The 12,353-nt window shown below is 38.4% G+C and overlaps 1 protein-coding gene across 1 annotated transcript; it reads right to left on the bottom strand.

The window, feature by feature from the left end:
- Positions 1 to 6,811: 6,811 nt before the first annotated feature.
- Positions 6,812 to 7,324, bottom strand: LOC138870110 (uncharacterized). The gene has a single exon (XM_070147742.1). The coding sequence runs from the start codon at positions 7,322 to 7,324 to the stop codon at positions 6,812 to 6,814; it is 513 nt and encodes a 170-aa protein (XP_070003843.1).
- Between the last annotated feature and the right edge of the window lie 5,029 nt (positions 7,325 to 12,353).

Raw genomic sequence — 12,353 nt, 5'->3', positions numbered from 1 at the left:
GCAATTATTGAACTTTGGAATCGATGTTGGTTGTATCCCTATTTTTTTGTGATAACACTAGTGCTATAAGTATGACAAAGAACCTAGTTCATTATAAGAGAACTAAGCACATAGATGTTAGGCACCATTTTTTGAGGGACAACTATGAGAAAGGCTTGATCACTGTGGAGTTTTGTGCTACTTGTAGCGCCCCCCTTTTCCCTCTTATGCAATCGGGAGATCGGGTTTGTGACATTTGGTATGGGACAACTCATTCCTTTTGGGAACTAGGTATTGTATTTTTGAAGAGTTGCCACCTAATGATTTAAGGTGCATTAGGACACCTATAATATCTACTCCTAAGCTTGTTTGATAATCAGAGATCGGGTAAGGGCTTGAAATTATCCTAAAGGGAAGGTGTTAGGCACCCCTAAGGATCCACTAGTGTGGTTCCCGACCAGATAGTTTATTGTGAATTTGTACAATTTAGCAAATAGACAAATATAAGCTCAAATAGTAGGGACATTAAGTTTAAACATATAAGAGTTTGAAAACAATTAAAGACGAATTTTGAGAATAAAGGGTTATAATTTCTACAAATACTTGAAAATATAAAAGAGGAAAGGGGGGGGGGGGTCCTAGGTTTATTTATAATATGGATCACATCAATGCTATACCCAGTATGACACTCCTCAGAAGAGGGGATACACGTGGCATTAGCGCACCGGTTATCATATCCATATCTACCCTTCCCACCCCATTAAGGTATTAAAGTGTGGATTGGTCTCGATGTCTATTGCATGCTACTACCCGTCCCTTCCTATCAGTCCCAGAGGGTTTTTAGGACTGCTATTCCTAAAGGGGAGGGATATTAGGCTGATTTTAGGTTTTAAAGTGAAAAAGCTAAGGCGACATACAAAACATATAGGGGCTGCACATTAGGGGAAACATAAAACAAATAAGAGGCTCATGTATACCTCCTCAAATAAAACACATATAGCATGCCTTAAACACACATCTAAAGTCTGACTTTAACATACTAAGGTGAGGGAAATTTCAATTGTTGAGGCAGACCAGTTTATTACATAACTCAGATAAGAAGTCTGAATCAGGCCTGCCTGCTGGTTGTAGCAATTGACAAAGGCAGATTCAATTCTTTGTTTGTTGTCACCTAAGGCTTGCCTAAGCGTTTATGAGAGATCCTATAGACATGGAATCTATTCAGAGTGAAGCGAAACAGTAACAATTGAAGACGAACGATTTGGATCCTATAGGCATGCTTTCTAAACCGCGTTAAAGTAAAGAGTAAGGTTTTTTAAAACTGATTCAGAGTCAAACTGATTTTAAATTGGTTTCAGATCCTATAGGCAGGATATCTAGTGTTGCTCATTTTAATTCCTATAGATATGATATCTAGTCGAGTGTGAATTGAAGCATGCAGTATCCCTATAGGCATGATTTCTACGAAAGGGGGTACTAAAAATGATATTTGATTTTTAACCCGTCAGTTCCTAAGCATGGTGTTAAGTGTGGTAATGCAGAAATTAAGACAAGTCCTATAGACAAGATCTCTAAATGCGGAATTCAATATGCAGAATTTAGGTCCTATAGACATATTCTCTAAATGTAGAACATTCAGGAATTTAATGAAATTGGATCTTATTGGCATGGTATCTAGATGCAGAATTAAACATGCAAAACAACAGATTATATCTAAATTGCAGAATTGAACATGAGGAATTTTAGATCCTATAGACGTGATATCTACCCTTGAGCATGCATAATTACCCAACCCTTTTCACTAGACAAGCCCCCAAATGTTTATTACAAAATTATTACAGACTTGATAATGAATTACATCAAGGAAGCACAAAAGAAAAGTTACAACCAGAGGAAGCCTGATTCTTTACTTCCTCTCTGAGTTATGGAATAAACCACCTCAAGTGCCATTGTTTCAAAGATTTTCTCAGACTTGAGTGTGTCAAAGTTCCCTAAGGGTATCAAGAGGACCACATGCAGTGCTCACACCCAAGTTGTATAACCAAATAGAGATGAGTGCATTGTGGAAGGGCCAGCCCTTATGTGTCCAAGTTCAGAGGGAGCTCATGGGTCCCAAGGCAAGGCTCACACAAGAGGGGCAAAACTTAAGTCTAAGAATATGGTGGAAGTGCAGGAGTAGAGATTTAGAACTGAGTGGAGAATGGAGAGGGGAGAGGGGTGAGTTGAAAACAGTAGCAGTAGAGGTAAAATCACAGAATTTGCAATTTCACAAATGGGTCAGGGGTTTGGGAAATACATTGCAAGGAGCATATATCCTTAGGTAGGGACCAGGTTTGGGATGCACAGTAATAGATGGTGTTGTCATGCCTATAAACCAATCAGAACATACAACATATAGAGGGGATATGGAGGTTATGATCCTAGGGAATCAGGTTTGCGTCATGCACAACAATGTTCAATGTTGTCATGCCTTAAACCAACCAAAGATACTAAACACATAGGGGATGTGGAACATATGACCCAGGGAGGGTCAGGTTTAGGTCATACACAACAATGTATGATGCTGACATGCCCTCAAACCAATATACAAACATATAGGGGGTATAGGGTATTGGGGTTCATACATGAGAAAATATTATTTCAGGAAAAAAAAGGCAGATCATAGCATGCTTGATAATGAAACTCGATTAAACATAAGCAGGAAACAGGTAAGAGTGAAGGAATTAGTAAAGAAACATGTTGTTGTTGATGCTGGAAGAGTAATTAGAACATACCAGTAAAGAAAGCAAATGCAGAAAGAAAAAGTAGGCAAGTTTCCCATAGCCTAGCCTTGGCTTTCAGCCGACTAGACAAGGTAGCAACACAAGTAGTAACAGAGAAAAGAGAGAGAGAGTTTGAGTGAAGTGTGTGTTTTTGAACTCAATTGATTCCTTCATTTGAAAGAAGAGGGGTGCAGGGTATTTTTAGTTTTTTGAAAATGAGTGAAGGAAAAGTAATAAGATACAAACATGAAAACAATCATAGGTCGGAATCAATTACACGGGTGATTCCCCTTAATTAAGGAATCATTGTTTAACAGATTCAAATAAGCAAAGAGATCAGAATAGTTACAGACTGATTATTGCCATAAAAGAAGTAGTACAAGCATTCAGTAAGTAATCAAGTCTAAGTACAGAATATACTTATTTTGGAAATAGATTCAGCAAGGTAAATATTAGAATAAAGGGAAAAGAATCAATCAATTTTGAACGGGCGAGTGAAATCAGGGTTCATAAAATGGGAAACTTTAGAAATTAGTCACAAGGTGAAGATTAATCAAGGAAGAAATTTCAACATATAAATAAAGTGAACAGGGTCATCAGACATGCGAGGCCAAACAAAAGAGATAATCACAAACATGCAATAGTGGCAGAAATAAGCTAGTAGTAAAGCAAACATTCGAAGCATATTAATCAAGTAGGTCAAGTCATATTGAATCAATTGTGAAGAAAAAATAGAGTAACAATTGAGAAACCTTCTGAAAAGTTAGGGTTTCAAGCATAGTCAAGTTTTAAAGATAGTAGAAACCCAGAGTCAGAGGAATCACATAAAGGAAAAGGGATTCTGAAACAAGGAACTTCAAATTGAGTTAGGCATTTAAACGAACAGTTTCAGACCCAAAGCCACAGGGTTTTCAACAATAGTCGAGCCTAAAAATAGATCAAACAAAACTTAACCAAGCAAACACTCATCTAACAAACAGCTTTTAGAACTCGACTGAGACCCACAAGAATTTAGGGTTTTCAACAACAACGAGTTCGAAAGATGGAAAACAGACGAGTCAAGCAAAATTTTAAACAAACAAACACACATCTTAAACATATTAAAAGTCAGAGAATAGATTTTGAAATAACTTAACAGGAAAAACCCTAATCGAAAAAAGACAAAGAGTCATTTTTGAAAGAAAAATTGAAAAAACTTTGAGAAGATGCTTAAAAGTTCAGAGCAAGCATAGATCTAAAGTAGATCTAAAAGAAATCTAAAGACCTTAGAGATTAGGGTTTCAGAAAACCTAGAAAAGTTGAGAAAGGCTTCGAAAGTTACCAATCTAACCAGGAGAGTCAAGGGTCTGACTCGAATGACCATGGCCAGCCGGAGAAAGGTGAAAAATAACTGGAGAAGGGCCATAAACTAAAATCAAATGAAGACTGGACCATAGCTCTTCATAGTCTGTCCTTGAAACCATAAGGACAAACACATAGGAGCCAGGGAAGGTTGGTACATGTCTCCGATGACCTCGAAAGGCCATGGATTAGGGCAGATTAGGGTGGCGGTGGCTAGGGTTTGAGTGGTATTGTAGAGAATGTTTGAGAGGAAGGGGATTCTAAGGCGGCGGTAAGTGAGAAATGATAGGGTTTTAGGGTCATTTGGAATTAACTAAGGCAAGGACGACTATTGGCCGTTGATTTGAGTGATCAACAGCCTGGATTAAAACGGGTAAGTGGGGAGGTTTATGAGACTGGGTTTGGGCCTGGTCCGATGGGTTCAATTGGGTTGAGAATTGGGTTAAAATTGGGGTAGGATTTAGGCTATGATTGAAATGAATTTGGGCTATTATTTAAATAGCCAATTTCCCCTTTTAAAATTATAAAAAATAGCAAATTGATTTCTAGAAATAAATTAAAGGTAATAAAATGATTTATAACACATAATTATCAATTTAAAAATACTGGACTTAATCTTTATAAATGTAAACGCAATTAAATCTTAAAAGGGGCTAATATTGAAATTATATGCAATTTAGCTTTAAAAGTACTAAATAAATTTGTAAAAATATGCAAAAATATCTTAGCTATATTTTAGTACAAATATGAGAATCCAATAAATTAATCACAAAAAATGATAATTTTGGGAATTATTATTGGGTTTTTATGAATAAAATAGGGGAATAAATTGGTTAAAATCTTAAAAAAATACGGAAAAATAATAAAACATTTGGATACACTTATACATGCATACACACGCTATTTTGAAAGTATCTTGCATATTAAAAAATATATAGGGAAAAATTGGATATCAACAGCTGCCCCTCTTTACCCGGGAAGGATGAAAGAGTTGTCGGGTAAAGATATGATGACCAATTTTGACCGAGAGAAACGGTTCGAAGAGGTTTAGGCCGTGCCCTAGCTTCTAAGTTGCCTACATATCTTTGGTTTTATAGGAATCATGCCAGATGTAGTTCAGGATCCGTCGGCGGAGTATGCCGATGGAGACTTTTCAAGAACGAACGCAATATCCTGGACGAGGTGAATAGTTAAGGTCTGATAGGGCTGCGGGAACTGGAGCGGGATCGCTCATACCGAGATGGCTGTTGCTCGTTGGTTTACCTGCAAATAGGCAATACAAGCATATACTGTGCGTAAATTTAAACAGGATGCACATTCCCGTCGGACCATGAATGTTGTCTTCGGATGATGAGAATGATGTCCTTAGACCATGATGTCCTGGGCCATGAGGCATGCAATAAAGGATTCGCAGGCCATGAAATGATGCTCTCGAGCTATGAGGATGGTGACTCCGAACCATGACGCTTTTGAATAATGATATGCAAAAACTAAAAGGGATCCTCAGGCCATGACATAGTGTTTTCGGGCTATGAAAATGGTGCCTCCGAACAATGACGCCTTTGGATAATTTGGCGATCTTTCAGCCTATGAAGCGTAGTGTGTGGCAATTTTTCAGCCCCCATGAGATGCAATAAGTGGCGATCTTTCAGCCATGCGGTGATCTTTCAGCCATGCAATGTGGTAGGTGGTGATCTTTCAGCCCATAAGATGTAGATGTGGCAATCTTTTAGCCATGCAATGTAGTAGGTGGCGATCTTTCAGCCATGTAGATGCAGATGGAGGTAGAGCTTAACCTTGGAAGGCAGAATAGTAGCCTTATGTAATGCGAAAATGCAGATGGAGACAGCGTTTAGTCTCAGAAGGTAGAATAGTAGCCTTATGCAATGCGGAAATATAGATGGAGACATTGTTTAGTCTCGAAAAGCAGAATAGTAGCCTTATGCATTGCGGAAATGCAGATGGAGACAACATTTAGTCTCGGAAGGCAGAATAATAGCCTTATGCAAGAAATAAAATGGCAAATGGTAATAAGTTTTCTTAGCTGATAGCAGATTGCGATATTGTGACTGCTGGGGACATTGTGCCTGTTGGGGACACTGTTGTATGTGGATAGCAAATGTGAATAAATGCAACGGTTCTGAGAGTTATATACCTGAACAACGTTTATCTCGTGAGTGTATAGTATGTTTGATGGTTTTGCAATCCAAGTGCCTGCATCGAAAGAAAAATCGTGAGTTTTGCAAAAAGGGGGGAGGTTAGTTCGTATCCCCGCTGGCTCTACTTGACCTGCTCGGCTTTGATCTGGTAATATTGCATGTATTGTTGGGGTAGCGTTGCTAAACAAAGCAATTTCAATAATAAACAAGCATGATTTTGGTGAAAGTATGACATAAGTGTATAATTAAAATAATTTTTAGATGAACCGACGACTGCGATGTAGTTCAGGACATTCCAACCTCTCCTGCTACGGAATTTTGAGGCTCCTCCTCAAAATTCTGCCCCAGTTTAATGAGTTGACATTTCTGACGGTTGCTTATGGCGATTGGTTGAAATTACTTCGGAATTTTGAGGGTCCCCCTCAAAATTTTGCCCCAATATCCAATTGCGGGGGGAAATGAACTTTTTATTAAATTGTGACCGAACCCATAGGGCTGCCTACATTTCCCCTCTTAAACGGGAATCAAGTCAGGCGTAGTTCAATTACATCAATGAGGAAAGCATGAAAATTACACATAGTAACGCTTGACTTCATCTGAATTGATCGGTTTCGACCAAACTTCTCCACCCATTTCTGCGAGTATGAGGGCTCCTCCTATCTGAACCCGGTGAACCACGTATGGACCCTGCCAGTTGGGAGAGAACTTCCCTTTGGCTTCATCTTGATGCGGGAAAATTTTCTTTAACAATAGTTTCCCCAGTGCGAACCGTCTCGGCTTGACTCTTTTGTTGGAGGCTCCGGACATTCTGTTCTGATAAAGTTGACCATGGCAAACTACATTCATTCTTTTTCCGTCTATAAGGGCTAGTTGCACATAATGACTTTTCACCCACTTTGCGCTGTCGAGCTCAGCTTCCTGCATGATCCTTAGGGAGGGAATTTCTACCTCAGCGGGAATTACTGCCTCTGTATCGTAAACCAGCATAAAGGGGGTTGCCCCGGTTGACGTGCGAACAGTGGTGAAATACCCTAATAAAGCAAATGATAACTTCTCGTGCCACTGCTTATGCTTCTCTATCATTTTCCTCAATATCTTCTTGATATTCTTGTTGGCATCTTCTACAGCTCCATTCATCTGCGGCCTATAGGCTGTGGAATTCTTGTGTTTGATCTTGAAGGTTTCACACATAGTTTTCATCAAGTCGTTGTTGAGGTTGGAGACATTATCAGTAATGATTGACTCTAGAATTTAGAATCGACAAACAATGTGGTCGCGGACAAAGTATGCCACGACTTTCTTGGTTACTGCTCTGTAAGATGCTGCTTCGACCCATTTGGTGAAATAGTCGATTGCTACCAGGATAAATCTGTGTCTATTGGAAGCGACAGGCTCGATTGGTCCAATAACATCCATCCCCCAAGCGGCGAACGACCATGGTGAGATTGTTGCATTAAGCTCATTTGGAGGTACCTTTATCATGTCTGCATGTATCTGACAGTGGTGGCATTTCCGGACATACTAGATGCAGTCCATTTCCATGGTCATCCAAAAGTAACCAGCTTAGAGTATCTTCTTTTCTAAGACGAAACCTTTCATATGTGGACCGCAGGTCCCAACATGAATTTCCTCTAGTAGCTTGGATGCTTCCTTGGCGTCGACACACCTTAATAGTCCCAAATTGGGAGTCGTTCTATACAGGATTCCTCTGCCGTGAAAGAAGTTGTTGGACAATCTCCGCAGTGTGCGTTTCTGAGTATGATTTGCAAGCTCTGGGTACTCTTCTTTCGCCAAATATTCCTTGATATCATGAAATCAAGGCTTTGCATCTGCTTCTTCTTCAACATGGGCATAGTAAGCTGGCCGATCATGGATCTTTACAAGAATGGGATCAATGAAATTCTTGTCCGGATGTTGTATCATAGATGACAGGGTAGCAAATGCATCAGCGAACTCATTCTGGATTCTGGAAACATGCTGAAATTCTGTCTTTGTGAACCTCTTTCTCAATTCCTATACGTGATGCAGATACGAGAGTATTTTGGGGTTCTTGGTTGCCCATTCTTCTTGGACCTGATGTATAAGTAGGTCCGAATCTCCAATCACTAGCAACTCATGAATGTTCATGTCAATGGCCATTTTGAGCCCTAGGATGCAAGATTCGTACTCGACCATGTTGTTGGTGCACGGGAACCTGAGTTTGGCAGACACCGGATAATGCTGACCGGTTCCTGCTACTAGGACAGTTCCTATGCCAACTCCTTTGAAATTTGCCGCCCCATCGAAGAACATTCTCCAACCGTCATAGGATTCTGCAATGTCTTCTCCTATGAATGATACCTCTTCATCAGGAAAATACGTTTTCAGGGGTTCGTATTCTACATCCACGAGATTTTCAGCAAAGTGATCCGCTAGTGTCTGTCCTTTGATTGCTTTCTGAGTCATGTAGACAATGTCAAATTCACTTAATGGGATTTTCCACTTGGCTAGCTTGCCAGTGGGCATGGGATTCTGGAAGATGTACTTCAAAGGATCCATCCTTGATATGAGATATGTGGTATAGGCACAAAAATAATGCCTCAGTTTCTGAGTTACCCAAGTCAATGAACAACATGTGTGCTCTAACAAAGAATATCGGGTGTGAGCACGTGATTTTTGCCCTATATGAATTACTCCCATAAATTCAAAACAAAATAATTTTCCCATTATTTACAAATTCGTGGATTTTTGGGGCATTTTCTGTCAATTATTTGCATTTGCTTATGCGTGTTTATTTTTATTTAAATTAATGAAAAATACAAAAATATAGGTTGCATTTGCATTTAAGATTTAACTTTGCATTTTTAAGAATTAACGAGGGATTAGTTGTTTTATAAAATTAAAAATCACAAAAAATAGTTTAATTTGCACTTTTAATCTAATTTTTGATTTTTGAATAGTTTTCTTTTAATCTGATTTTGTTGTTAATTGTGATAATTATTATTTAGGTTTAATTAGTGTTTTTTAGTTAATTAGCTTCTAGGAATTAATTTAGATTTTAATTTAATTTTGAAAAAAAAGGAAAAGAATTTTTGGAAAATTTATTTGAAATAAGAGTTAAAAGAAGAGGAGAGTTAGTTTGGGCCTAGTGTAATTAGGACATCCCAGCCCAGATCTAAAATCCCATGATACCCGTCCCCAAAACCCGGCCCAATTCTACCCATGCCCGATCCAATCGCCTCACTCAAAATGACACCGTTTCGTTCATTTTGATCTGGATCGTTGATCTCAGCTGATCAAACGGTTCGGAACTGATTTTACTTTAGTACTTAAATGTCGGAAACCTATCCCCCCCTCAGAACACCCATCCCGTCTCTTTCACTTCTCTCTCTCAGGGACTGGAAGCCCTAGAGCCGCCCTAAAAGCCTCACCATCTTCGGTGGCGGCGCCATCTCCGTTCACCACCAAAATTATACCCCGGAACTTCCACGACTTCCTTCTCCCAAATCCAGGGTCAGTTTCCCTCGAATGTTGCCCGATCTTCTCGAATATTCGATCAGAAAATGAACCCTAAAATCCTAAGATTTTCGAATTAAGACTTCATTGAAGATTTTAGATCCATTTTGACTTTATTCGTGTGTTTCTGATAAAAAACACATGATTAATCTCAGACTGAGCCAAAAAATTTGAAGACTTGAAGATTTGTCACCATTCTTTACTCGTCCGAGTTTGTTTTTAGGTATTTTGCTCTTCTTTACCTTTTGTTATTTAACTTCTGTTTCTTTGTTCTCTTCTTACCTTCTTCTACTCTTTCTTTTAGTTTTCTGATTTTGATTTCCCATTTTTTTCATTTCTTCACACTGTCTGTATCAGCATGTTAGATTTAGGCTGTGTTTGATTATCAGTTGGGTCCTGTCTTCAAGTTTGGATAATTTGAATTTTCATTCTTGTTTTGGGCTTAATTTTGTTCCAAGTCATTAGGTTTCTGAATCTGAACGTTTGGTTTTCTAGGTTTGTCTTCATATTGATTGAGTTCACAAGGATTGAATAGCCCAAGAGGGAACTGAATTGGGTCTACGCAGACCCATTAATTTGGGTCAATTGGACCCGGGGTCTGTTTGGCTGGGAGGGTAAATAACCAGGACTCAAGGGGTAGTTTAGAAAATTGGGGAAGAGAATCTATGAGTAACAGAATTGGGAAGCTTCTAGGAAGCTGGGGAGGGGGACTGCCTAATAAGCTAAAATTTGAACTAGGGGTAGTTAAACAAAAAGGAAATTGGATAAGGGATATCTAGGATATAATGAAAATTCAAAAAGGGCTAAAGTGTAAAAACTAATTCCCAAGTGCTGTCCTACTTCATTGCCTATAAAGGCACTCTGCCTTGTTACTCAAGGCAGAAGATCAGAACAAAAGAGAACTGGAGAGAAAAAAATACAGAAAAGGTTTTATGATTTTTTAGTGAAAAGTTTAGTAAAAAAGACTATTCTATTGAACTTCATCAGTGATTTTTTTCTGAAAACAATAGTTATAGGTTTTATGATTTGAAATGGATTGACATTGGGTTTTGAGAAGTTGTTGTGGTTCAAGCTTGTTGAGGGTCACTATTCCATCGGGTTTTCGAGTTGATTATATGGTCCTAATTACTGAATCTGGGTTTGATTGTGGGCTAGAAATGGTTTGAAAATTATTTTGCTGTTTGGGGTCTTGGGTTGAAATCATTGCAATATAGTTCATTTTCACTAGTTTAGGGCTGTTTTCCTTCCTGGGATTTTCTATTATTTCATTGGTTTTATGAGTTGATTTCACTGCTCAACTAGCTGAATCTTGGACTGTCATGTGCTGCTGTTTATTTGCTGACTGTTCACCTCTATTCTTCTTTGTGTAAATTCCAGGTACATGCTCTGAAACTTACATAATGCGATCTTCAAGTTGAACGTGAAATGAAAAATGGAATTGGAAGTTTGATATTCAGTCGTGTGTGCTGTTTATGTGTTAAGCTTGATATTCAAATCTTCTTCTCTATGTAAATCTTAGCTTGTCATTCTAAATACTAATGTTGTTTAAGTTCCTAAGCGTCTAATGTGTACAATGTATGTATACTGTTAGTTAGATTTAGTAGTAGCCTATTCAGTTTGAGTGGCTTCTTCGATTACTGAAGTCACAAGGTTTTTTTACTGCTATAGATGCAAATTTGGTATGCACTTTCAGGATTTTGTTAAAAAATGTATGCTGACTCTTAGGTGCAGTAGTTGAACTCTTATAGATCTTGAAATATGGACACATTGAGGAATAATGCATAGGTTGTATGGTAGCATTGTGCTGAAGTCACAATGTATGTATACTGTTAGTTAGATTTAGTAGTAGCCTATTCAGTTTGAGTGGCTTCTTCGATTACTGAAGTCACAAGGTTTTTTTACTGCTATAGATGCAAATTTGGTATGCACTTTCAGGATTTTGTTAAAAAATGTATGCTGACTCTTAGGTGTAGTAGTTGAACTCTTATAGATCTTGAAATATGGACACATTGAGGAATAATGCATAGGTTGTATGGTAGCATTGTGCTGAATTTCAGTTGTTAATGAGGCCTACTGTCATGTTTTGATCACATAAGTGAAAGCAAGAAAGGTTCTGATGATTGTCTCCTATCAGTTTTGAATTTTGGGTCTGATTTTGATTTTACTTAGTGAGTATGTTACTTCTTCAATTGTTGGTCTGAAATCAGTAACAGTCTAGGTTAATTCACAAATTTGAACAAAACAAAAATGGAATCATGGGTAATACACGTTCGTTGGTGGATTTGTTTATTTGGAGTGCCGCTTTTCACTAAGACTTGGGCTCATTCGAGCCCAAGATTGAAGGTTCAATACTGATTCGCCTTTGGTAGTTAGCTAGGTTCGATACCGACCCGTTGTAATCGTTGCTGACCTTGATCGCATGCCAATTGACTCGAACTCGAGTCTTTCCCTTAGTCTCTCCTTAACTCCTAATTAATGTGGGCCTTTCGTGTTGGGCCTGCTCTTTTTGACCTTCAGATTAGTTGATTTTGACATGAACCATTCATTTTTCTTTTATATCAAATTTGTTTCCATTTTCAATGCAAAGATTCTTTTGGTACAGGTATACTGAACATTT

This window comes from Nicotiana sylvestris, chromosome 1 (genome assembly GCF_000393655.2).
Source record: "Nicotiana sylvestris chromosome 1, ASM39365v2, whole genome shotgun sequence".
NCBI classification, from domain to species: domain Eukaryota; kingdom Viridiplantae; phylum Streptophyta; class Magnoliopsida; order Solanales; family Solanaceae; genus Nicotiana; species Nicotiana sylvestris.
Note: the sequence above shows the minus strand (reverse complement) of the source record. Positions and strands in the feature narration are given on the sequence as shown.